The sequence below is a fragment of the Paramormyrops kingsleyae genome, chromosome 12 (genome assembly GCF_048594095.1).
Source record: "Paramormyrops kingsleyae isolate MSU_618 chromosome 12, PKINGS_0.4, whole genome shotgun sequence".
In the NCBI taxonomy this organism is placed as follows: domain Eukaryota; kingdom Metazoa; phylum Chordata; class Actinopteri; order Osteoglossiformes; family Mormyridae; genus Paramormyrops; species Paramormyrops kingsleyae.
The window spans coordinates 8,302,855-8,330,654 of NC_132808.1; the positions used below are offsets into that span (position 1 = coordinate 8,302,855).

Sequence of the window (27,800 nt, forward strand, 5' to 3'; positions counted from 1 at the left end):
GACTCTGTTTCAGCAAAAGATAATACATTTTAAGCATTTTTAAATCAATGGTATACCATTTAAAAAGATAATTTTTAAGATGCAGCAAATGTGACATTTATTTTGAACACAGCAGCGGGGAGTCGGCAGTCTGAGCGCATGGTGAAGAAAGGCGGCTGATAGTGACAGTGACGGTTATTAACGACATAGCGCCATGTCACCAAAGATATTAAATAGCTATATTAACGTACTACGCTCTGGTCTGCTGTGATAAAATTATTAAATGAATTGTGTTTCACAGGTCCAGTGTCCTTAGCTGCTGTTTCCCTGTAGGTAAGGAAAGACGTTATATAAACCCGCCGGAGAGCTAACGTTAGCCCTCAGATGGTGAAACACTGATCGGTCTTCGTGGTCCGTATTAAATAACACTATATATTTTATCAGAAGTTATTTTGAAAACAAAGTAAATCGATGGTTGAATGGTGATAAGTTAAGTATGCTTTTTTAATTGTCCTCGATCATTACCGGTGTTAATGGTATCACTGTTTTCCGTCTGTTCTTTAATAGCTGTTTGTCACGTTTAACTTCTCCGTCTGACATTTTAAACAACGAAATATGTGCAAATAGAAAAGTTCAGCGTCAGTTTCATAATTAGTTTTACTAGTTCAAATATAAATATAATGTTACATTTATGTGTTTCGGAATTGCATATTTCCGAGTAGGCCGAGTTTTATCAAACGTAGGTAAATAGTATTTTCAGTATTTGTACAGTATTTGTACAGTTTTTTTAAAACCTTTTTTGATACAAGTAATTCCCAGGAAGGCTCCCAGGCAGGGTGAGCCATTTGTTTGCCATAAAAAGCTTGGCTTTATAACTTGCTTTGGGCTTGCTATCAATGACTCAACCCATAATATGCAAAACGCCAGGGCCTTGGTACATTGTTGGCCATGGTTTTCAGACAAACACATTGTTGGCCTTCTAAGGCTTCTTATTGATTGTGTAAAGTATCTGTGGTATGTTTCAATAATGAACCTTAAGAGCATTATCTGGTTGTCCTTTGTGCTAGTTTTGTTTGTGCTATTCATACAGGGATATAAACATAACTGTAAGATTAATGCTGTTATTTTTTATTTGTTGTTTTTTTTCTTTCTCACTTTCTTCAGGCATTTAAACTTGGGGCTCTAAACAAATGGTAATTTGACCCTCTGCTTAATACCATGTGTGTTGATGTTACCTGGGTTTCAGGCTAATTCTGAGATCTGGCCCCGTCACAATGAATGCGAGGAACAGGCCCATACCCAGCCAGGTGTGCTGCCCGACGTCCTTCTCTCGACAGCCTCCTCGCATCATGATTGTTGACGTGTCCCCCCCTGGGTGGCTGTGCATCAGTACTAGCCTCTGCGAGGCACTGGACAACTTCCTGGCCCTGACGTGTAGCCTGGAGGGACCCTGCCGCTTGACGCTGCTCAGCCTCTATGCACTTAACAACGAGCTGGAGTGTCTGCTGCCCTTCGTGGTAAGGACTGGGCCCACCCCACCCATCACTCTGCCTAATCCTCTGTTCACCTCTACGCAGCAGCAAAGGGCGGTGGGCTTGGAAGTCAAGGACCTGAATCCTCATTGGGGCACTAAAAATGGGCTAAATTTGACTTTGTTAAAAAAAAATATATGCACCTTTATAGCGCATGTGAAGGAGTTGCTTTCAATCTGGGGTCTGTAGAGCTGGGGTACCATGAACTGGCAATGGTCAATATAAAATAGGAAATATTAAAGAGGGACTCCCCTTCTGCTCGTGGCAAATGAAAATTGAAATGGGACCCAGTCCGAAGTCCTTACATACGTGATGCTGTCTGGTTAGTGGTAAGGATTCCGTAGCCCTGCTCTGTTTTCATTTTGGGGTTTAGCTGAAGGATAAGCATGTAAGGGCTTCATGTGACTCTCTGCTCCCTCTCCAGCAGGTGAAGGGAAACCTGAGTCGTTTGCGTTCCTGCGTGGAGGAGCTTCGCGACACGCCCGGGGAGGGCTGCATCCGCCCGCCCAGCGCACTGTTCAGTCAGGCTGTAAAAGACAGCCTGCTTCAGTTCAAGCAGTACATGCGTCACGTACCTGCTGCCTGCCACGCCGGCAACAGCTGCATCGAGGTCAGCTGCATTTCCCCAGACAACGCATGTCTAACAGAGAATGTCCACTTGTTTCACTTTCATTTGACCCATTCCTATGCGACGCCTAAAAAAAAATCACATAGAAATATTATGAATGGATATTTGTAAAACAAAAATGGAGTTGAAAATTTACCCAAAATAAACTGTAACCAAATAGATCTTATTATTTGACAGACCATGTTGGCAGATAATAAGTTCATGTTGTTGCCACGAGTTGTTCCAACAGACGCAAACCATTGCTGACAAATCACTTGCTTTTGCTCAATATTGTCTCTGGAATCCAAAATATTTCCATACAACGGAAGACGAATGCCTAGTGATGGGCAGTTCTTGTTCGCTTTTCTCCTCTTCACTTATTTTTATTAAATTTCTCACAAACACGCCACACTGTCTATGAGTATCTCAAACAGCAAGGACAAAAGCAGTTATGATTGGCTTAGGGAGTGCATGCAGAAGCAAGAGGGGCAACCTTTAGAATGATTTTTAACATATACTAGACAATCTTGAAAAGGAGATTGCAAAGCTTGGCAAGTTTGGTTTGGAGTAAAAATATTTTAATGACTGTCCTGTCAACCTGGCTGACTATTGAAGTCCTTGCAGTGTGGAATCTGCATATGTGTAACATGCGATATTAACATTGCACATCGTGCAGACCGTGCATATAATGATGTCTGATTCCTTTGTGATCTGAATGAAAATTAGAAGTCTTGTAAATAAAAGGGCAAGATATAAAATATTAAACTTGTGCATATGTCCCTCTTCCTGTTTGCCATTTGTAAAGATATAAATTTTTAATTGAAAACACTGAATCCTAGTCCTGTGGAAATTCTTTGTAAAGACTGAGACATATGAATAGTTGAGCTTGTAAATATTGAATCAGAATTGACTGGGTACAGACTACTGGACTAGTAAGGGTTGGTGTATGGCTGCATGCTGGAGCCATCGCTGCTGGCAGAACTGCCTGCTGTTCTTGTACCAAGAACAGACCAGATACTCCGACTCCCCAGTATTTCTGAATTTTAGAGTGTTCATTTTGAGCATGGAAAGCTTCAAATGAGCCAGTGATAGGCAGGTTCCTGCCAGGATCTGGGACAAAACAGGGCTTTAAGCGCTGACACTAAACACATTGCCTGCTGGATCTATTTGAAGTTGTGCCGACTCCAGGAAAGTGATACAAATGACCAGGAAGAGAACTGACATTGAGTACATACAATTCAATTATTCAGATTATTTATTTTCACTTAATGTAATTAGGTAACATTTGGACTATTGTATGTTTTGCATTTAGAAGTCTAGAAGATATTTTTGTAACGTTATGAAGAGATGTTTTATTATTTATTTTCCTTTTAGACATAAAGTCTGTGCCATAATGGGTTTTTACTGTGAAGCAGGGCAATCTGTTATTTACTTGGATCACAATCATAAGCTTCAGATTTTATTACTGCAGGGCTGCATCAAAATATCGTTGCTAATGGCTGTTTATGTAGGTAAAAAACTGAAAAACTTTGATCTTATGTGGTTTGGAATTGAATTGTTTAAAACTGTAAAATGCTAAATATGTCAACACTAAACCTGCTGCTAAAATTGCAAATATGTTTTCTGATTTAGATAGCAATAATGTGACAGATGAAGAGAGTTGCAGTGGAGGGACCCGACTGAGGATTGTGGCTTTAGACAGTTGAATTGAAACATATCCGAAGACAGTTAATGATCTTCCCAAGAGTGCAATGTGAATCCAGTTATTTATTCTTACTGGCTGTGAATTGCCATCATGTGGAAGAAATATCTCTGTATTAAGGTTTCTCACTATTCGTCAGAGTATGCTTCTTCGTCTCTCTTAAGATTTTAGAGTTACTGTAGGTGATATTTAATTGCATTTTCCAGAAAATTGCCTCCTTTCTCTTTGTGTAATTTTTTCATATCTGCCTGAAGGTGGCGATCTTCACCAGCCAGCCAGGCCAGGCTGTGGTAAAGCAGCTTGAAGCAGGACTGAAGGACACAGACCTGGGGAGCCTTCAGCGCCTGTTGGTAGTCCATATCAGCACACGCCGTATCCCGTCTGAGGACAGCAATGACTGCAGTTTCACAGCATCAGGCTCCACCGGCCTAGGTGACCTTGAAGGTTGGTTTGCACCCAAGTGCTGGTATAAATTCCCATGAACTAACAACTCACAGCTCATATACAAAGAGTGCACCTGGAATCTGTGGTATGGACATTCAGTTACCGATGAGGTAGCTGGCTATTCTTCACATTGCTTAGGACTCACAACACCCAGGCCTGCTCCTGGTTTTTTGATTCAAATAATTAGTGCAAGTATAATCTTTCTGAACTGTACAAAGCCATGACTCAGCGTCTGCCCCAGTAATGCATACATTTAAATAATACTGCAAGTTTCTGAGCGGCTAGGTTTCTGACCTAGATATGCAATAGATTTTACCCAATGGATCTCCCAAAGGGTTAAGGAAGAGATTCTATCATACATCTGGAGCCTACTCCTTGGTTATATAATTCATGTTATATAGTCTGATGTATTAAGATGAGCCAAGCTTCAATCAAAATAAACAACAATGACTTAAAATGATGGCGGGCCCTTGGTTTAATGTAGACTGGTTACATGCTATATTGTCGTCAGTGGTATGCTCGGGTTAGTAAAAAGGCAAGCAACTGAGAAGGTGCTCATTTTCAAATAGGCTTTGGATAAATGCCCCTTGGAAAACCCACAGTAAAGCACTATGCACGTTCCAGTAGGGCCCATATTGTACAGTACACACAGCCAGAATGTGACGGGCACATGTGTTGGGCTGCATATATATATATGACTATAAGTTCACCAGAGCATTCTAGGATCAGGTTTTTATTGGTATGAATGGGGGGTGCTGAGGAATGGTAATTATGGTGTTGGTTGAGTTTAGTCTGGAAATCCCAGTTTATGTAGACACTGTCCCACCACCACAGCAGATGTTTCAGCAGCCTTTGTTTTAATTAGCGTACCGCAAAAGATTGGACAAAGCAGAAGTGTAGCTCCAGGTAACCTCATGAATCTTTTCAAATCAAAAAAACAAAAATAGGGAGAAATAACAGTGGACTATTGATGTATAAAATGTGTCTCATTAGCATTCATATTAAGTGACGTTAATTATTCCTCATATTTATACATCTGGTTGGTTAAATTTCAGTAGAAAAAGTATATTTTAACAGAAAGACAGAAGATATTTGTGGTCTCTTGTGTTAGGGTTAGGTATTTCATAGTATCATAAACCTCTGGCTGGACATTGGCTGGCCATTCTGTTGTATTGCTTATTGCAAATGGAGTATCTTAAATGTAATTGTTTTATATTTTAGAGAACTTTGCCTACTATTCTGCTTCTCCACAGCCTATAGTCTTGGGTTGCAGCCCTACGGCATATTTTTCTTAACCTCTTTGCTCCACCCTTCCTATTGAGTAGTTTTTGTGGGCCAAGGTAACTTCCTGTTTTCCTGTAAAAACGGCCAAAGTAGGCAGACGCACTTTCATATGGGTTTCTGGGAAGGGCAGTGTAGATAATGATGTGGAGAAAAGCTGACATAACATAGCCTTTCCCTTCAGGCATGAATAAGTCTTCAAATGGATCACATTTAGCCTTTCTGCAGATAAGTTTTTGAAAATGTTTAAAAGGTTATGTAGCTGGGTTCATGCTTTCAGTCCCGGTTTTAATGTCACGTACTAATGGGGTCCTTGAGGTCTGAGGTTCAACTGTAGAAAAAAAATCTAACGCATTTAAAAGACAGCTGTGTTATGCATATAAATTAATCTGTACTGGTGCAGTCGGTAGAATAGAAATGTGGCCGTGCTGCACTTTCAGAGAAGTTGATGTCTTGCCATGGTGAGGGCCTCAGGCTGTGATATGTGATAATGTGTAGATGTTCTATGAGGTGGAAGATCACGGAGCTACATTCTTTTCTCATACTGTTACTTGCTGGGCTTGCACAACACGGGTGTTCCATAAAGGCTTTATTAGTTTCTCTGAACTGCCAACACCCTTTCAGTCTGATTGAGGTTGTCTTCTGACAAACTTTACCCCTTTACGGTTGTTTGTGAGGCAGAAAATCTCGGAAAGGGGAGTGATGGTGGCAGGGGGCGTTTTTTAATGGCGTATCCAGGGGAACACAAGGGCCACACTAGTTTTCACAGAGACAAAGGTGTGTTAAGGGACAGATTAGCATAGCTTCAGCAGATTAAATAAATCTGCTTTCAAAAGTGGGTGGCAGCCGCATCCTTCAAAATTCTGCCCGCGCCTGCCCTGACCCACTGTCCTCCTAGCCCAAGACGCCCTGCTGCTCTATTGCCTGCACAGACAAATGGTTCCATCATCCTTAGTGAACGCTGGGAGGTCATAGATCATTGGTCTGCTTTCTTAGAATGGTGAGCTGCGGCGCTGAGAGATAAATCAGATAGGCCATGTTAGGATAGCTTTGGCCAGCATAGCCGCTCCCAAGACCTTCCTTGGCCAATGGAGGGATAGTAGTTCACGTCATATGGTGGTGTAAATCTATTTGTTTTTCTTCTCTTTGCTTTCTTTGACCTTAAGTCATTTACTTATGGCAAAGAGGATAAGGAGTTGTTTCCTAGTTTGCACCATATTTTTGTTATATTTGTCTCTGTTGTATTTTCCTAATTGTGTTCAGCTATATTATTGTGTTACATCTACATGCTGGTGGAGTATCTTGTCCTGCACCAAATCAAGACCTATTTCTATGTGCTTTGTATATAAACTTAGCACAAAAAGTAAGGAAATTTGTGTTTGGTTGATTATTTCTTTGTTGTGACAATACTTCTTGGCAATAAATCTTTTACCATTGGAAAGCCTGTTTATTTCCTTTAATTTTAAATGGTGCCACATTTGTAGGGAAAATTAATTAAGATAAAACAATTATTGTGCCGCATTTTGTTTCGCGGTGACGCTTCTATTTTGTCTTGTGACAAATCTAGAGCAGCCCTTTCCAGCTACTATTTATTTGTTTCTCAGTTGAATTATAGAGTTCAAGGAAATCCACCGTTAAAGACAGGTTTTTTAAAAGTTTAATAAATGCATGATATTTCCAAAGTCAATGAGTAATTGTGTTAGATAATTGTGATCTCAGTATCGACCAAAATAATTGCGCTTATGATTTTTGCTATATCCAAGCAGCCCTAAAGTAAAGTTAATTAGAGAGTTGTGCATGCAGGTGTTGCTCTAACCTTTATCAGGAGTCTTACTCCTAGCAGCTACTGTTTATTTTGGCTAACATGGGACCGACAATAATCGTTTAGCTCTCCCTTTCTGCAAATTGCTAAAAAAAATTATAACAAAGATTGTATGTTGCATTAGTTCCCTAGTATTCCGAGATTCAGTTCTCAGAAGTCGTCATGCTTCTCTGAAAACTGATTAATTGTACCAGTTAATTACCTCCTGGAATTTCATACTATTAATTGCTTAGCATGGTGTTGATTACCCTTGATTAAACGAGCCACACCAGTTACCGGTCTTTTGGAACGACTGAACATTTTTGCCAAAATTGGGCGAGTAAATGAAAATGCGGGAAAGAGGTGTTACAAAGGAACCCAGCTTTGGCAGACTAAAGACATCAGCTAAACCAAACAAAGAAAGAGTCAGGTTTTCTGTGATTGGTTTCTTCATGATGTAGCATGGGTCACTATTCTTTTTGAGAGAAAAAAATCTGTTATAAAATAGAGAGTATAAACTTGTGTTAAGCCTAGTTTTGGTTCTCTGAAGTTCTAATTAATATCTTCCCTTATTATAGGCCCTGATTGATGTCTATGGCCATTGTACTCAAATTGTTGGCATAAAAACAAAACTGTGATGTACAAAGCTTTTGGCTAAAGATACCAGCATGGTGTGCTTTTGTACTACTTTAATGAGGACATACCAGTGTTTTGTTGAGGGTGTTTTATGAGGACCTTGGATCCTGCACACAAAAGGTCTGAATTTGCTTTTTTAACGTACAGTGCAAATCATGGGGCTCATCACTTAAACCAGTTAAACTTTCACAGTAAATGTCAGGCCTCAGAAAGATACTCTAATACAGAATATTTGATTTGAATTGTTCTGTTATCCACGGCATAGAACTAGAAGATTTTTGAATTCCATGCGTCTTTTACTATATTTATATGCAGCCTTCATTCAGTCTGATCAGCCCACAGTGTAGTATCCTGGCACCTGAGGGAATGCTCTAGACTTTGCCCACAGCCCTGTGCTTGTGCTCAGCATGAACTTCACGGGGAAGCTCTCAGTTGTCTATGCCCTTTTTCATGTTGACTTGGTGGGAAGTAAACACATTGTCTCACATGAACACAGATGCCCGAGAGGTGAAGACAGCGATAAGTATGCCTTTGAAGTAGACTGAAGATCTGGGAAATGCCTATAGACGGGATTTTGAGAAACAGTTCCTCTGTTTCATGGATCTTTGGTGGATTTGGCTCAATTTTACTCAGTTCACTATTAAGAGCACTCCTTTGAATATTTATCCATTTCAGTTTTCATAAAAGGTGGGTTTATAGGGTCAAGGGGGATCTTGGAGCCAATGCTAAGCAGTGTAGGGTAGATGGCACAGTATGCTATTCCAACTTTTATAATAATTTCCTCAGAATGTTAATTATGGAATAATGTGATATGTTAACTTTTTGTAAATAAGTGCACAGATGGCATGCCATTCTTTAGTTAGTGCAACTTTTACTTTTACATCTTATAATATTGCAGAAGTACCACAGAATACGTGTTTTTCACTCATGGATGCAGATATTTTGTCCAGGAGTGTGAAATTGCACCCTGCGGTGGAAAGCTCCCAAAAACACCCTCATGGGACAATCTGAATTGCAGTTACTGAAAGCTGAGAAAGTCTGTTTAGAAGAGGCTTTCTAAAAATGTGAAAATAATCATTTGAATAATAATTAACTTATGAATAAGTAAATTTCATTGCTGTTCAACTGTAACTTACTCAAGAATTTTTGGCCTACAGGTGTTTGTCTTATTTGTTGGGTATCAGTAGTGCAACAAATCCACTTGCTCCAGATGACATTAAAATAATTAGATTATCATTTGTCACTCTCAGTTCTTAAGATCAAGTGAAAAGCTCTTGTATGAGGTTCTTAAAAGATTACCTGTCCCCACACATGACATGCATTCTTATAAGCCATTGGTGCATCTGCTCTCCTGCTGATTTTGGTCTGTCCATCACTCTTTCACTGTTTCATGGCCAGAGGATCTATCGCTACTGCTCATGGGATATGGGTGGCCGATTGTGATGCCATTTCCAGGATGTGGACTGAGCTGATCTACAGAAGCCCTAGTGTGTTAATCACTGTTAGTAACACCTCCTCTATGGTGCACTTTGTGACTCGGTTGAATGAAGAAAGAGGCAGGAACAAATGAAATGAATCAGTTCGTGTTGAAAGGTGTGGAGGAGAAGCAGTGATAGGCTGTGTTGCTCTTTCCCATCCAGGGATGCAGCCTCAGTGCCCACACACTTAACATCTACTCCCCTAGTCAACAACATGCTTTAAAAGGATCCTTTCAGGCAAAAGCGATAATGCATTTGAGTTCGATTCATGTTGAGTTGCCTTGGTGACCATGAACTGCCCTGTGTGAGGTAACTAATGGTGTGATTGTACTGCTATTACTTGACTCCTCACTTGTATTGCCTTTGCTGTGCTCAGTGGAAATGTCTGACTTGCATCCATGTTGATTTACAAAGGCAACTGAAACACAATTGATGTTTGATTGCTTTTGAACATGTGCATTTTTACTGAATACCTTGCACAACAGGTTTCATTATGACAGTATAAGCAGCTCCTAAAATTATGATTTATTGGTATATATGCAATATCATTTGCTGCTGTTTTCGCTGTTAATTTACAAAAAATACACTCATCTCATTCTATCCATTCTGTTCAGGTGAATCAGATATAGATCAGGTGCATCAAGGTCCATTATTAATTAAGATAGCAGGAAAATTTAGGTTTCACATTTGATGGATAGTGATAAAACTCAGGATCCAATAACATCATAGGTCAGAACAGCAATTTGGTTGTGGCAGGCTTCAGGAAGTAAGAAATCTGGTGCAACATACCCCTCTAGTGGCAGGTTGGAGAAATGTCGCCCACAGTGACAAAAGTTTCCTGGGTCTTTCAAATCTGCACTACATTGTCTTCATCTGTGGTTTATTACAACATCTGATTTGTTGAGTTTATTGAAACTGGTCTTGATTATGTCTGTTTTGCATAAATTAGCCATTCCAATGTAAAGTGAAACACTTGTCTGAAACCTACTGCAGTCAGTTGCAGAGAAGAGGATTTTTAAATTTTTATTTACTTATCCTTTATTTTACCAGGAAAGTTCCATTGAGATACAATATCTCTTCTTCCAGGAAGTCCTGGCTAATATGGCAGCAAATAATAAAAAAAGACAAAAGTTTCATATACATACATACAGAGGTGATTAATATGAACACAGACTAAAACACATACAAATACTCAAACTATACATAGAATAAAATTGATTTATACGAAACAGTGACACTGTTCTTTAAGCTCAGAGTTTAAGAGATTTTTAAACACATTCAGAGAAGGCAAGGAGTTTAAATTCAATATATTTTGTAATATGTTCGACTCATGTGGTGCATAAGAACAAAAGGCGGATTTCCTCAGTTCTGTGCGTTTGGTGGGAGGCTGAAGGAGAAGTTTAACTGATGAACGGGTACTGTATGTATTAGTGCGAAATGTCAGCAAACTACATATGCACTGTATGTATTAGTGCGCAATGTCAGCAAACTACATATGCACTGTACAGTATGTATTAGTGCGAAATGTCAGCAAACTACATATGCACTGTATGTATTAGTGCGCAATGTCAGCAAACTACATATGCACTGTATGTATTAGTGCGCAATGTCAGCAAACTACATATGCACTGTATGTATTAGTGCGCAATGTCAGCAAACTACATATGCACTGTATGTATTAGTGCGCAATGTCAGCAAACTACATATGCACTGTATGTATTAGTGCGTAATGTCAGCAAACTACATATGCACTGTATGTATTAGTGCGCAATGTCAGCAAACTACATATGCACTGTATGTATTAGTGCGCAATGTCAGCAAACTACATATGCACTGTATGTATTAGTGCGCAATGTCAGCAAACTACATATGCACTGTATGTATTAGTGCGCAATGTCAGCAAACTACATATGCACTGTATGTATTAGTGCGCAATGTCAGCAAACTACATATGCACTGTATGTATTAGTGCAGAATGTCAGCAAACTACATATGCACTGTATGTATTAGTGCGCAATGTCAGCAAACTACATATGCACTGTATGTATTAGTGCAGAATGTCAGCAAACTACATATGCACTGTATGTATTAGTGCAGAATGTCAGCAAACTACATATGCACTGTATGTATTAGTGCGCAATGTCAGCAAACTACATATGCACTGTATGTATTAGTGCAGAATGTCAGCAAACTACATATGCACTGTATGTATTAGTGCGCAATATCAGCAAACTACATATGCACTGTATGTATTAGTGCGCAATGTCAGCAAACTACATATGAACTGTATGTATTAGTGCGCAATGTCAGCAAACTACATATGCACTGTATGTATTAGTGCAGAATGTCAGCAAACTACATATGCACTGTATGTATTAGTGCAGAATGTCAGCAAACTACATATGCACTGTATGTATTAGTGCGCAATGTCAGCAAACTACATATGCACTGTATGTATTAGTGCGCAATGTCAGCAAACTACATATGCACTGTATGTATTAGTGCGTAATGTCAGCAAACTACATATGCGCTGTATGTATTAGTGCGCAATGTCAGCAAACTACATATGCGCTGTATGTATTAGTGCAGAATGTCACCAAACTACATATGCACTGTATGTATTAGTGCGCAATGTCAGCAAACTACATATGCACTGTATGTATTAGTGCGCAATGTCAGCAAACTACATATGCACTGTATGTATTAGTGCGCAATGTCAGCAAACTACATATGCGCTGTATGTATTAGTGCGCAATGTCAGCAAACTACATATGCACTGTATGTATTAGTGCGCAATGTCAGCAAACTACATATGCACTGTATGTATTAGTGCGCAATGTCAGCAAACTACATATGCGCTGTATGTATTAGTGCGCAATGTCAGCAAACTACATATGCACTGAGGTAATTTGCCTATTAAAGCCTTTGCAATAAAAACCAGGCAATGCATTTTCCTTCTAAGATGTAATGATGTCCACTCCACCATCTCATAGGACGATGGTAATATTGGACATTATGAACATTTCTGCCTTTCCGTTTCTTGGGGCACTGTCTTGAGCAGGGGTGCCCAAAGTGGGGCCCGCGGGCCAAGGTTGGCCCGCCGTACTATTTAGATTGGCCCGCCAATGAATATCTAAAATAAATTACAATGTACATGCACAGGTTTTTGGCGTTGCCGTGATTTGTTTGATGACGCGATCGGCATGCTATAAAAATGCACATGCATGTCGACTAACAACAAAAGGCATATGTGCACCAACTAAAAGCGGAGATTTACCAGTATACAATAAAAACCACCGTCGATTCTCGATACAAACCTTTAATTATATTATCCAACATTGCAAACACAAAGATCGCTCACAAAAAAACCTGCGGGGTGTAGTCCGTTGTTACAAAAAGCAAATCTGCAGTGTCAAAATTACATTCACAAGTCATTTCGCTCTGACAGCTCTGAAATGTATCATACACGCAGTTAATATGGTTTCTTTACAAAGTCTAAAATGCTTTGTTGCTTTTTGCCTTTAACAATCTGCTTGAAAACAAATGCTTCGATATTATTTATGCTGTCTAAAACAGTCCATCCCCTACAAAAGAACCATACTGTCGAATTTTTTGTAGCATTTGTATCACCTCACCGGCAGAGGGAATTGGTTCCAAATCTTCGTCCGCATCTTCTTCATCTTAGTTGTCATTGCCGCATGCAGATATGCTTGGCTTTGGTTTTGATGGGGATTTACCTAGATCGCGTTTCACCTGCGTTGTTCAGCGAATTACCATGCGAATGCGATTTGAATACGCGCTGTTTAGCACTTGTGATACATTTTAAAAAGCCGGCGATTAGTCACGGGGATCGAGATAACCGATGTTAAGTGGCGATTTTGGCCCTCTTTCGTGCTCGAGATATTAGGGCTCGGCGACATAAAAGAATCGACATAACCGATGAGAAATACTATTGCAATAAGGGAATTTGGCGGTTCCACTTCAAAAACGTCGATTTACTAGGGTTGGCGAGTTGGCCAAGGTCGAGATAAGTGGGTTCGACTGTATATTATACAGTCCTCACTCATGGTGCTTTGATTACATTTGAAATATCTAAGACTAAAATTGAAATACAAGCAACTATAAGGGTAATGTAGAGTATATCTGTGCACATATGTACATTTCCACACTTCATAAATAGTCATATTTTAACAATTTACAAAAAGTCCCATGAGTCTTTGCTGCCGCACTTTGTTTGGCAGCACTTACATCTGTGAACAGACTTTTAGTGTAATGAACCTTAACAAGTTCAGGCTCAGAAGCACTCAGACTGACCCACACCTACAGGACATCCTCAGCCTCTCAGTGAGTCAGCTGCAACCTAATATTGATAGGCTGATAAACGCCAAAGAACAGCTTCATGTTTCTCACTAGTGGTGCAATTATATTGTTGCTACTGTTGTTGTGTTTCTGTTGGACATGCACTCTTTGACATTTTGCACTACATGTGATTACAAAAGTTTAGACGTGCTCTAAATGCCTATATAGGACTTATTTGTCATATTTTGTTTAATGTTATTTACACAGAAAGGAAGGTTAGATAACTGTTTGATAAATAAAAGTACTTTACTTTACTATTAGTGTTTGTATTTTGTGTAAAATATTACATTTGGCCCGCGGTCCTCCGATAGATTTTCATTTTGGCCCACTAAGGGAAAATGTTTGGGCACCCCTGGTCTTGAGGCTCCCTTTGCCACCGGCTCGCTGCATTACTGTGTGCTAAGTAGCGCCAGCGGGATCCTCCCTACCTGTTGCCACTAGGCACCACAAGGCCTCCTCCTGACGTGGCTGTCCCTACCCCAAACACAGCACGCCAGGAAAGCATGCCATCTTTGACGAAGTAAAAGTCTGATGCTATCTATTTTTTAATTGAAGTTATACCACCCATTAATTTATTTTTATATTTATTGTTTCCTTAATATTCTATGTTCAGTATATTTTGTTTGTATACTGTATCCACTTTAAATTTGCTTGTACTTTTTGCTTGACTATACTATGTGTACTGTAATGGCACTTTGTCTTTGTTTTGGACTGTATGTTTGTTTGTCTGCACTTTACATAACTTTGTTTTGTATGCACAAGAATTTCCCCCTGGGATCCAGTTTATCTCAGATGATTTTCTCATCTTTTGCATTCTACTCCATTCCAGATCTGATTTAGCAAATATGACTCATTTATCAAACCCATGCAGGATTACTCCAGGCTTGTGCCCCATGCTGCCTAAAACATGATAATATGTTGGAAGAGGGTTGGATTGACATTTAAAATGTTTTAATCGTTTAATCCAAAACCTTACTAAAAATGCCCCTGGGACACCGGATAAATGGCAGACCCAGCACTTAAATCCCAAGCTTCGCTCTCACCTGTATGTATGTGTGTGTGTGTGTGTGTGTGTGTGTCTCAAATAAGAGCAAGATGGAATATATGTACCTGTACTCATACTTGTACAAAAGGAAAATACAGCATCATTTCATTTCATTTTTCCTGTGAGTCATACATCAGTCTTTAAAAAGTTGCACATATGGTGAGATACTGTTCATTATGCTGAAGCTTTCTGGCTGCTCACCCACTGGTCTTATGAAGTTCTAACTCAGTATTAACCAGGGTCTCCCGGCGTAATGGTTATCAGTCTGGCAAGGCAGCCCAGTTCCCAGCCTCCCCTCCCTCCCCCTGTGCCCTCATGCAGAAATCCCAGTGCTGGCTGCAGAGATAGAGTTGCAGCAGGTGGACAACGACAGCATCTCTCTGGAGAGCGTCTTTAAGACATGGCTACATGACCAAGGGGGCCAACGAGAGCACCTGCACCTGCTGCTCCCACCAGCCCTGCAGGGCTCTGCTTCCCACCCGGGTATTTACTCAGTTTTCTCTTTCAGGCCACCTCCCCCGCCTTCCATTCACACGTGCTTCCTTTTACACAGCAATATCTTCTGCTAGACAGACTCATGTCAGTCATCAATGCCTTTCCATATTCAGTCTAATACATGGCTCAGTGTGGTCTGGTCTAGGCTTGAATGGTATAAACCTTGTATGTACACTGCCCCCTGCAGTCTGTTTGAAGTGTGACATGCAGGAGAGACTACTGAGTCCCGCTCTACTGCCTGGCGTTCTGGATCTTGGTGCCAAGACCGAGAGCATCCGGGACTTCTCATTGCCAGTAAAAGACCCAGCCAGTCACAGCGTGTTCCCGCACCAGCTGACCGTCATCAAGTAAGGATGGTCCCAGTACGGAACTCCACTGGTATTAACAGTGCAAACAGTCCAGAAGTAGGTGCCATGAATGTTCCTTCCAGTTGGGCATGTAGGCTTGGAGCAGCGGAAAAAGCTTAATGCCAGTTGAAATGCAGCCCAGCCTCTAAGGCTGCTTAGCACAGCGGGCAGCCGTGATGCTGGGCTGACAGGCTCGTGTGCACAGAGCCGGCCGCTGCCTCTCCTCTGTCACAGAGGCCCATCTCCTCTCACAGACAGCCTCGCCATATCCCATTTACATGTTTTGCATATGACAAACTGACAGCGACTCATTCTGCTAAATACTGACTGTGATGTTTCCAAACACAGAGGACGCCTTGGCTCAGCGTCTCTGTCCCCCCCCCCCATCCCCCATGCGCATACAATGGCCTGGCTTCAGTAAATGCAAATGTGTGGATGCACCTCTGGAAAATGTGTAACCGCAGTATGCACGTGTACCTTCTTGTCACATGTTTTTGTCGAGCATAGAAGTGGCACATGAGAGGCTTGTGTATGCAAAACTGTTTGAGTAGGTCAGTGAAATAAAATAAACTAGTGTGTGTTTGTGTTTGAGAGCTCTGAAATCAGAAGGGGTGTGTCAGTCGGTGCTCTATGGCCTGCCCCTCATCATCCGCCCCACCAGCTGCTGCCATCTTGATTGGGATGAGATGGAAATGAACCACCACCACTTCCACGCACTCTGCCACACGCTCAGGGTGAGTCCGAGCCCGAGAGCCAAGCAGGAAGATGCGTTCGTGTCTGCAGTTCAAGGCTCTGCTTGTCTGGCCTGCGCTTTGCAGTCCTGACCTACACCTGTGGCCAGATCCAGCCCTTTGAGGTGCCCTTGTCCTGTTTGTGGGCCCGGCAGAGTCGCGATTGGTTTCTGCTGGCACGGCATGAGCCGCCTCCTGGCGCCGGTGCTGACGTGGCTGCGTTTTCCCACTACGTACTCCAGCCGTCCGCCTCCCTCTCACTGCTGCTCAAGCCTGTGGCCGGCCGGGAGCTGCTGCTGCCCTGCCACATGCCGGTGTCCAGCGAGGACTCCCCTGATGGCCCTCTCGCCACCATACAGGTTCCTGTCCGTACCCACAATCCTGTTCACTAATGAGTCCCATTGACCATTGAGAGACACAATAGGTTCAGAATGTTTATCTTTTTATATTCCATCCTTCCTAAGTGATTACCAGATGCTCAGTGAGAGCTGTATTACAGCCTGAGGTTACAATAGCATACTGCAAGTGACATTTTTGTAATTTACAATGCTGCTGTTTATCCGTAGTTATTCTAACATGAATAGCAGACGTGCAATTTAATCATATTTCATCAGTGAATACTGTCCCACTTCAAAAAACAAAAGGTTTAAGCAAGTAATATGAAGGTATAGCAACACATTATGTAATAATGCTGCCTTATTAAACTCATCGAAATGTAACTAATTTTCATCACAAAATTCCGGGGTACTGGAGAGGAGGGTGAAATCGATAGTCGAATCTCGGATTCAGGAGGAACAATGCGCTTTTCGTTCTGGCCGTGGAACACTGGACCAGCTTTATACGCTTGCAAGGGTACTGGAGGGGACCTGGGAGTTTGCCTATCCAGTCTACATGTGTTTTGTGAATTTGGAAAAGGCTTACAACCGGGTTCCCTGAAGTGCTCTGTGGGGGGTGCTTTGGAAGTATGGGGTCCGGGGTCCACTGCTGTGGGCGATTCGGTCCCTGTATGAACGGAGCAGAAGTTTGGTCCGCATTGCCGGTAATAAGTCGGACGTGTTCCCAGTGCGGGTTGGGCTCCGCCAGGGCTGCCCTTTGTCATCGGTCTCCTGCCTCAAATGGAGGAGTTCAAGTATCTCGGGGTCTCATTCACGAGTGAGGGTAGGCGAGATCGGGAGCTGGACAGACGAATCGGAGCGGCATCTGCAGTTTTGCAGGCGCTTAACCGGTCCGTCGTGGCTAAGAAAGAACCGAGCCAGAAAGCAAAGCTCTCGATCTATTGGTCCATCTTCGTCCCTACCCTCACCTATGGTCATGAGCTATGGGTAATGACCGAAAGAATGAGATCGCGAATACAGGCGGCCGAAATGAGGTTTCTCCACAGGTTGTCTGGGCTCTCCCTTAGGGATAGGGTGAGAAGTTCGGATATCCGGGAGGGCCTCAGAGTAGAACCGCTGCTTCTTCACGTCGGAAGGAGCCAGTTGAGGTGGTTTGGACATCTGGTGCGGATGCCTCCTGGGCGGCTACCCGGAGAGGTTTTCCATGCATGTCCTACAGGGAGGAGGCCCCGGGGCAGACCCAGGACACGCTGGAGGGATTATATCTCTCGCTGGAGGGATTATATCTCTCGGCTAGCCTGGGAACGCCTTCGGCGTCCTCCCCGAGGAGCTGGTGGAGGTAGCTGGGGAGAGGGAGGTCTGGGTATCTATCCTGAAGCTGCTACCCCCGCGACCCGAACCCCGAACAAGTGGTAGTTAATGGATGGATGGATGGAAGTTACAACAGATAATACTTTGCTTGATTATTTATCTAAACATTTACGGGCCTCCACAAAAAACTGGCTGACTGTTGCCAAGCAAAACAAACACTCGCTCCCAACTACTTTGCATCATATAATAATTCATAAAATATATCAATATTTTATTGCTGAACTGGGGGACTTTTATCAAAAGATCCCATTAGCAACTTAGATACAGTGGGGAAAATGAGTATTTGATACACTGCCAATTTTTCAAGTTTTCCTACTTACACAGAATTGAGAGATCTGTAATTTTCATCGTAGGTGCACCTCAACTATGAGAGACAGAATCGAAAAAAAATCCAGATTAAAATAATTAATTTGCATTTTATTGCATGAAATAAGTATTTGATACAATAGAAAAATAGAACTTAATATTTCGTACAGAAACCTTTGTTTACAATTACAGAAGTCAGACGTTTCCTGTAATTCTTGACCAGGTTTGCACACACTGCAGTAGGGATTTTGGCCCACTCCTCCATACAGATCTTCTCCAGATCTTTCAGGTTTCGGGGCTGTCACTGGGCAGTTTCAGCTCCCTCCATTTTCTATTGGGTTAAGGTCTGGAGACTGGCTAGGCTACTCCAGGACCTTGAAATGCTTCTTATGGAGCCACTCCTTAGTTGCCCTGGCTGTGAGTTTTGGGAAGACCCAGCCACAACTTATCTTCAATGCTCTTACTGAGGCAAGGAGGTTGTTGCCCAAAATCTCACAATACATGGCCCCATCCATTCTCTCCTCAATACGGTGCAGTCATCCTGTCACCTTTGCAGAAAAGCACCCCCAAAGCATAATGTTTCCACCCCCATGCTTCACGGTTGGGATGGTGCTCTTGGGTTTGTACTCATCCTTCTTCTTCCTCCAAACACGGCGAGTGGAATCCATACCAAAAAGTTCTATTTTGGTCTCATCTGACCACATGACCTTCTCCCATGCCTCCTCTGGATCATCCAGATGGTCTTTGGCAAACTTTAGACGGGCCTGGACATGTGCTGGCTTCAGCAGGGGAACCTTGCACGCGCTGCAAGATTTTAATCCATGACGGCGTAGTGTGTTACTAATAGTAGCCTTTGTTACTGTGGTCCCAGCTCTCTTCAGGTCATTGACCAGGTCCTCCCGTGCAGTTCTGGGCTGATCCCTCACCTTTCTAATGATCATTGATACTCCACGAGGCGAGATCTTGCATGGAGCCCCAGTCCGAGGGAGATTGACAGTCATCTTGAGTTTCTTCCATTTTCTAATAATTGCACCTTCTCACCAAGCTGTTTGCCTATTGTCCTGTAACCCATCCCAGCCTTGTGCAGGTCTACAGTTTTGTCCCTGGTGTCCTCAGACAGCTCTTTGGTCTTGCCCATAGTGGAGAGGTTGGAGTCTGATTGAGTGTGTGAACAGGTGTCTTTTATACAGGTAACAAATTCAAACAGGTGCAATTAATACAGGTAGCAAGTGGAGGATAGGAGGGCTTCTTAAAGATGAACTAACAGGTCTGTGAGAGCCAGAATTGTTGCTGATTGGTAGGTGAAATACTTATGTCATGCAATAAAATGCAAATTAATTATTTAAAAATCATACAGTGTGATTTTCTTGAATTTTTGTTTTTTACACTTGTTATGGTATACCAACGATGAAAATTACAGATCTCTCCATTCTTTGTAAGTGGGAAAACTTGATAAATCGACTGTATCAAATACTTATTTTCCCCAATGTAGCTTAAACCATTCAGTTCCAAATGTGTAAGTTGCTAGCATAATAAGCAACTATGCTTTTGTGAAACGTACCCCTGCTCTGCTTTTAATTTTTTAATTAAATTAAATCTTTTGTTTTTGAATAAACACAGAACAGGTAAGTTGCATCATTTATGTGAATTATACAAATGTTTTTAGTGCAAAAGTTAATTAGTTTATGTAAAATAGCTAATTTTCAGCTAATACAATCCGTACTACTTAAAGGTATTTTACAACATGCACTTTGAGAAACCTAACTTAAAATGATTACTTTGTAGTGTCATACTTGCAAAAACTCTCATAATGGTAGTGAAAAACGCTAAAAGATTAACCTAGTTACCAACATATTCACATATTTTTATAAAGTTTTTACAGTAGCGATCAAACTTAGAAATTGCATTTCTGGAAAGCTTGTTATTCTCTATGTCATTCTTTATGTGTACTTTTGCTTGCTATTCTGTCACACAGACAGATCTCACCCGAAATGGATCACAAAAACACGCTGATGCTCATTTTTGGACAATGTGATGATGATGATGATGATGATGATGATGATAATGAAAATCATAATGATAATTGTAAAAGGTTACTATTTCAGTATAAAATTATAATGTAGCCTATAGATTTGTAAGATTTTGTCGAGCTACTACACAATGTGGTGCTGTTACATAAAATGTGTTGTTACACACTGCATTATGTGATGAAAATTTGTTACGTTTTCTCGCTATTATATAATGCGACATTATTACATAAAGGATTGTTACAGAATACACATTAGCATTCACCATGTCATGTAGCTATATGAGAGGCCTGCTGCAGGGAACATACCACACACCACAACACTCACCCCTCTGAACTTTACTGACTTCTTCACACACTTTTGGAGTATTTCCCCAATTCAATGCCACGTATAATGTTTCTCATCTGAACCAACTAAATTAAACTTGCTTTTGTTACTGAAATGAACTTTGGACCAGTTCACCCAACATGCTTTTCAGCAGAGGGCTATTTTAGCCTTTTTATTCTTCTTGCTGATGAGTGGCTTGGTCACTGTGGAATCCAGAGCTGATTTGGTGGGCAATTCCTGCTGCAGTGTTGAACCAGTCTCTTAATGGCAGTCTCTGTCATCCTGTTCTCTTGCATGCTCATCTTACGTGGGTGACCATCCTGTTTTTCGAACTTGAATGACTTACATTTTGTACATTTTCACTATTCAAGAAGTGAATTCAAGAAGTGAAACTCTTGGAATAACTATTTTCTCTTCCAGTGGCTTCAAGTCACCCAATCAGTCGTCCTCTGAACAAAGTGATGTCACAGGGTTTGTCACCTTGCAAAATGCCTACCAATGCTGACAAAGAGATTGGGGTTCTTGGAATTTTTCACATTACAGCCAAAAACCGGGAAGTATAACAAATCATTCTCTAATTTTGATCACAGACTTTGTCCAAATTTGCTTGTTTTAAACCTTTATTTTGTGATGTGTGAGCTTTCATGATGAAATATGATTAAAATATATCTCTTATATTTATGTTATGTAACTAAATTCTGATAAGCTGCGACTTTGTAAATTACAAAAATGTCACCCTTTCTCTTATTTTGATCAGTACATTATTTTAGACTGCATCAAAATCCTCAGTAGAAAAAGTCAAAACAGAACAGAGGAAATGAAATAATACAAATAGACATTTGATGGCTGTCTGGCTGTCTGAGCCATCTGCTGACCTTCAGAAAAAACTGTGTAGGTGTTGTTAGAACTAAAGTTATGGGTGGAACACAGGGCATCACTTCATCCCGTGTTTGGACAGACCAGTCTGCGGCTGCGTCAAAACATGCAGTTTGAACCAAGGTATGGAGGACAGGAAAGAAACAGAGTGGATTAAGATGCATCATCCCAGGTGGAAATTCTTGAAAGGAACTCACATGGCTGGCCCCAGCTTTGAACCCAGGTCCTTCAGCACACCAGCACTGATCGCCACCCAGCTCAAGATACACATACTAACAGCAAAATTAATTGTCACATTGCCAGGGTTTCTTGTGTCAAGTAGGTACAACTCTCCCTTTTCCCCCAGAAGGTATAAATTTTCGTCTAGCAATCCTGACTATGTTTGTCTGTACACACAAATGTGCCTTTGCTTGAGCATGATTTGTTTGCTCATGCACCAGAGTGGCTGCTTTATTTTCCTTTATCTTTTCTGTGGTATTCAGTTCATCCCCATTTACAATTCCCAACCTTATGATCACGCTGACTTAGCAAAGCTAAAGTCCAATATTTAAGTCAGAAGCTGAAGTCAAAAGCTGGCTACAAACAGTGCTGTCGGGTCTTACTGTGAGGTAGATGTTTCTTTATGATCCTTCCAGGCATATCAGGGAAGAAAAATACCGATTCACTGTGGGACTTGATATCAGACCTATGACAAAGGAAATGTACAGTACAGTAATTTACACTTCTTAACGTAATGTCAGCCATTATCTGAAAAAAAAAAATTATTTAAGGATAGATTCATAGTACCAGTGTCACAGGGGTTTTTCCAAACACAGAGTACAGGGGTTAGACAATGAAAGTGAAACACATGGTTTTAGACCACAATAATTTATAAGTATGGTGTTAGGGCCTCCTTTTGCGGCCTAATAATTATTAATAAGTATTAATAACTAATTAATAATAATAATACAAATACAGCTTCATTTGAATTAAGAACATAAGAAATTTACAAACGAGAGGGGGCCATTTGGCCCATCAAGTTCGTTTGGGGAGAACTCAACTAATAGCTCAGAGTTGTTCAAATCTTATTTAGCTCTGATTTAATGGAACCCAAGGTTTTAGTTTGCAATACACTAGCAGGAAGACTCCGTGTAAAGAAGTACTTTCTCAAATACATTTAAAAATGTTCCACTAATTTCTACCTATGGCTATGAGTTCTAGTATTTAAACTAATATTGAAGTAACTATTTGGCTGAACAGCAATCAGACCTGTTAGAATCTTATATACCTGGATCATGTCCCCCCTTAGTCTCCTTTGCTCGAGGCTGAGTAGATTCAGCTCAGCTAACCTCTCCTCATAATACATTCCTCTAAGACGAGGAGTCTTCATCTTCATTTTGAGAATGAGAGATACAAGCCCTACACAGTGGCCAGAGGGATTTTGAACCATTACTCTTGCAGAACTGTGGCCAATTCACTACGTGATGCTGGTGAAGGAAAGCGTTTCTCCTCAAAAACACCCCAAAGTGTCTCAATAATATTGAGATCTGCTGACTGCAGGCCATGGGAAATGTTCAACTTCACTTTCATGTTCATCAAATCACTCGATCACCAGTCTTGCTGTGTGTTTTGGTGCATTATCATCCTGATACATGGCACTACCTTCAGGGTATAATATTTAAACCATTGGGTGAATGGTTGGGTAGTGGGCCTAGGGAATGCCATAATATCGCAGGCCAAACCATCACCCCCACGCTGCACTCTGGGTATGCAGCAGTCCAGGTGGTAAACCTCTGTGGGGCTTTTCCACACCGTAACACTCTCTGATGTGAGAAAGACAGTGAAGGTAGACTCAGAGAACAATACAGTACATGTTTCACAGTGTCCACAGCCCAAGACATTCACTGCTGGCGCCATCGAATCTGACGTTTGGCTTTGGCATGAGTGACCAAAAATTTGGTTATAGCCTGACCATGAATATTGACCCTGTGGAGCTTCCGACGAACAGTTTTGTTGGAAACAGGAGAGTCGAGATACGCATTTAATTCCACAATGAGTTGGGCAGCTGTGGTTTATGGTTTTTGGATACAAAATCCCTTTCAGACAGCTTCCTCTTATGTCCACAGTTACTCCTGTTGGATGTGGTCCGTCCTTCATGGTGGTATGCTGACATTACCCTGGATACTGTGGCTCTCGATACACGACAAAGACTCGCTGCCCTGGTCACAGATGCGCTATAGTGAGATGCACACCAACAATCTGTCTGCTTTTGAACTCTGATATGTCTTCTATTATGTTGTGTAGATTGCAATATTTTATGTATAGCTGCACTATTGCTCCACTAAATCAAGCTTCACACTGTGCTCTTATTGACAGAACGTGGAATAAGTGAAAATTGGCCACCAGACCGCACATATAGGCGTGAAACCTTTATTGGCCAGTGTTTCAGTTTCGGTGTCCAGCCCCTGTTGGTTACAAGACAGGATGATCTACAGCCTCCAAAAAAGTTAATGAAGCAAACATTCCAGTCACATCATATTTAACTTTCATTTTTCTGCATAACCCTTCTATTTATAGGTATGTCTCAATTCAAAGATTCTTGTTTTTGGGTTATTTCATTTGATGAGCTTAGCAATTCCCTGGATATTGCCGCCATGTTCATTCTAGTTTTTGATCTGATACAGTCAGCATAGTTGTCTTGTGTTGCCTGTAGTTGTGGATTGAATCCAAGTGTCCTAGTTTGATATCTTGGTCCTTCTCAGAACTCTCTAGCACAGCTGGAAGAGGATCCGGTGTTTAATCCTCTTTGCCTGAAGACCAACCTTTACCAGCAGTTGCGAGTCCTCCAAATGCGCAGATCGCACCCGTACACTTTGCAGCGCAGGGACCAGCCCTGGCCACCAGAACGGCCGGTCAAACCGGTCCGCCTTACAGGGACAGGAGGAAGAGCAGAGAAGGTAAGCTTGAGCAACAGGCAGTGAGGAAGATGTGCAGTGAGCTTGGGCCTGATGAGCAGACCTCTTGTAGGACATAAACCGCCTGAAAGATCCTTAATTTTTTCAAATGCAGTTTTTTGCCAGTTTTCCCAAACCCGTCAGGGTTTCTGAAGTTAGTGTTGTAAACATTAATACTACATGGCAGTAGCAGTGGTGATAATATATGTTTATGATATGGGACCCTGTCCATGTTTTCTACACGTTACTGTGTAGAAGCTCCTAGCTGGGAGTGCAACATGCTGCACACTAGGTGGGGCTGCTCTCGTGAAAAGCAACCTGCAGCTCGATTTGTCGTGCATTAGATCTCCTCTTACAGAATATTTTTCTCTGCTTTCATTGAAACAGTGACTGCTTCTGTGAAGCAGATTTTATCAGCCAGCCAGGATTCAAAATGGCGGGATTGAACATGGTACTGAATAGGGTGTCACACTAACAGCATCACAGTAAAGCTGCTCATAGTGGAAAAACAGGCAGTCATAATACATTTTCTCATTTGGCTTTTTTATAAGATCCCAGTACCCTCTGGGAAAGTTCCCTTGTAAGCATTTTGAGGACTCGTGTCCTTACACCTTAAAAAAAACTTTTCCTTTCATGTCTAGTATTATTATTGTCCCTTACCATCTTAAACCAATTTTTCTTGTGTTGTCATTCAACAGTTAATTGAAAAAACACAGCCATCAACTCATGACTTTTTAATGATTCTCGCCTGATATGATTCATAAAAATCACATCTTTGTAGAACAGAAATTCGTTTAGGCAGAGCAGGTGATGCATCAGATAGTGGATGAAAGTTTCCAAAGGTCAGGCTCTGGAAAGTCAATTACTAGACAGTCAGGGCTAATAAGATTTAGCGAATTAGACACGTCTTTGAAATTCGCTCTTCAGCATCAGGCTGCTGCCTGCCCAGCGTGAGATGTAAGATGACAGAGTAAAAGAGTCAGATGTAGGATCTTCAGCATGTTAAAAGCTTTGAGTGTGGCCAGCCGCCCCCGGGCTACATAGGTCATAACGTGACACGCTTTGGAAACCATATGCGAAGCCTGAGTGTGGAAAAAGGAAGTGTAACTTCTGACACCACAGCAATACTGAAACTGAATTTACATGATACAGACTGAGGTCTGCAATAGCTAACATTTAAATACTGTGGTACTGCAATGATGAGTGCTATCTGCTGCCTGTATGTTATAGTTAGAACTTTCTTTCAAAAGCGTAAACTAACATGAAACCTGCTTCAGCTATAGTCCTGTTCCCATATGAGCCATGCTATTGTAACACATGATGGCCGACCCTAGGCCTGCCCTATTGCTCCACAGGATCTCGTTCTCCTCGCGGTGCTCACTGCTCACAGATCCCCGGGCCTCTCTTTCTGTCCAGGGCAGAACTAAGGCGACTGTGGCGCCCCTCCAGTTTGCATCTGCCCCAAAGCCTTTTTAGTTCTGGCTATGAATGGTGGCGGTGCCCTGCATCTCTGCTCCAACAAACATGGCGACCTGCCAGCGCCCTTAGGACACTGTAACCAGCCAGATGTCCAGCCCTGTGATGTCAGTCTCTGTTTCTTCCTTACCAGCTACTCTAGAAGGCCAGTCATACTTCACTCTTGAAATACCACTTTTCTAAAAATATATGCATATTTTATTTCAGCTGTTTATTGTTTGGATTTTTGTTTTCATATAAGTCCCCAGGTTCCTGACTTTCATGGCCAGAATCTACTCGTCAGTTCATATTTACTATAAATAAAATATTAATTATTCTTTTTTCTTTTGCATATTTCCTTCTTTGTGAAGACTCACTAATTCTGCCTTACTATGTCATTCATTTAAATCTTTTATGAGGCAGACAGTTTTAACAAGTTGCCACATTGTATTAAGATCCTTGTTAAAGTCAGTTCTCACAATATATCTAAACAAGCTGAATTACAGAGAACACTTGACTACAGAGTTTCCATATTACACAGAGCACTTGAGGGTGTATGAAAAGGGCTGCGAGAGCAGTTTTGCTTTTTGCAGACTCCTTAAAATTCAGTTACAGTCCTGATCTGGCAGAGATCAGAGGAAGGTTACTAGGAGATGCGTGAGTAGGGTAATTGTCTTCGCCCAGATCCGACAAATACTCCCGCAGGAATTTACTGCGTAATAATGCAGGACTTAATCATCATATATCACGTGAAACACGAGGATGGAGTGAAGATTGGTGTGTAGGATTCCAAATTAGAAACAGTTCTAAATTTTTAAGAACTAGGAATTTGATAGGACATTTGAATCATGATTCCACATACCGATTCCTACACGTGTATCAACTGTGTAACGGCTTGGGCAGTAAAATGGCAGCAGAGCATACTGCGATATTTCCTTGAAACTGTATCTTGGTTTTTCTAATTAGAGTGCATTGTCTGAACAGTATCAAAAATTAGACCCATGCTACCATTTTTAATTCGAAAATACTCTGTTGCTAAGACTGCAAGCCAGGTGTTAGTTTGGAAATAAGCCTGCTGCTAAACCCAAAGGTTAATTTAGTTTTATGTACCTCCTGGAATTAAGCTGCTGTATGAATAAAACTAGACGTATTTACCGTTTAATGATTATTAAACTGGATCTGCGTACTGGATCTCCAGTTTAGGAAAATTAAACTGAAAAGTAAAGTGCTACTGATACCAGTGGCAAACTGACATCCAAGATTCAGAGTGTGGTTGTTAATCTTATTTATTTGATCTTGAAACACCATGTTTTTGTTTTAAGTTAGGGAAATGACCTGTTGTAAAAGTTGCAGCTGACTTCTTTAAAGAAAATAAATGCAGTGTTTTGTTTCTGAAACATCTTGACATTTTTTTTGTGTGTGTATCGTAATCAGAACCAAGAATCGGTCAGAACCAGATTCAATGAGCAGAATCAGAATCAGATTTGGAATTGATAAAATCTAAATGATACCCAGCGCTTCCAGTATGTGTGTATGCGCGAGACAGAGGGTGATTAGAGTGGCGAGCTAACGCGAGGCTGTCATCGTCATAGCAACGTGGGCTGGGGGCAGTTCTTCACAGGATGTCCTCTAACTCGTGCTTGGCCATTGGATGACAGTAGCACCATTTTTTTTCTATTAAAGCACCATTTCACTCTGTGATTTTTCCTTTGAAATAAAACATCATATTGTTA

At 41.3% G+C, this 27,800-nt stretch overlaps 1 protein-coding gene across 23 annotated transcripts; it reads left to right on the forward strand.

Annotated features, from left to right (window-relative positions):
* m1ap (meiosis 1 associated protein) lies at nt 1-27,800 on the forward strand. Of its 23 annotated transcripts, none has more exons than XM_072718601.1 (12): nt 100-141; nt 281-312; nt 1,226-1,286; nt 1,370-1,496; nt 1,936-2,121; nt 4,075-4,264; nt 15,186-15,347; nt 15,547-15,706; nt 16,281-16,440; nt 16,593-16,796; nt 24,421-24,615; nt 26,029-27,800. In XM_072718601.1, exons 3-12 carry the CDS (start codon nt 1,258-1,260, stop codon nt 26,086-26,088), a joined length of 1,473 nt encoding a protein of 490 aa, XP_072574702.1. In that variant the 5' UTR covers nt 100-141; nt 281-312; nt 1,226-1,257; the 3' UTR covers nt 26,089-27,800. The 23 variants fall into 23 exon arrangements, 20 of the variants coding, with proteins under 20 accessions (XP_072574693.1, XP_072574700.1, XP_072574690.1 ...); XM_072718600.1 differs by lacking the exon at nt 100-141 and adding an exon at nt 161-173; XM_072718592.1 differs by lacking the exon at nt 100-141 and adding an exon at nt 1-50 and having other exon boundaries at nt 1,226-1,496.

Excerpts from the sequence above, each read along its gene's own strand:
- m1ap (XM_072718592.1), top strand. The coding sequence starts at position 1,254 with ATGAATGCGAGGAACAGGCCCATACCCAGCCAGGTGTGCTGCCCGACG. Across the intron at positions 1,497-1,935 it reads AGTGTCTGCTGCCCTTCGTG|CAGGTGAAGGGAAACCTGAG; the intron begins GTAAGGACTGGG and ends CTCCCTCTCCAG. Across the intron at positions 15,707-16,280 it reads CACCAGCTGACCGTCATCAA|TGTGTGTTTGTGTTTGAGAG; the intron begins GTAAGGATGGTC and ends AAAATAAACTAG.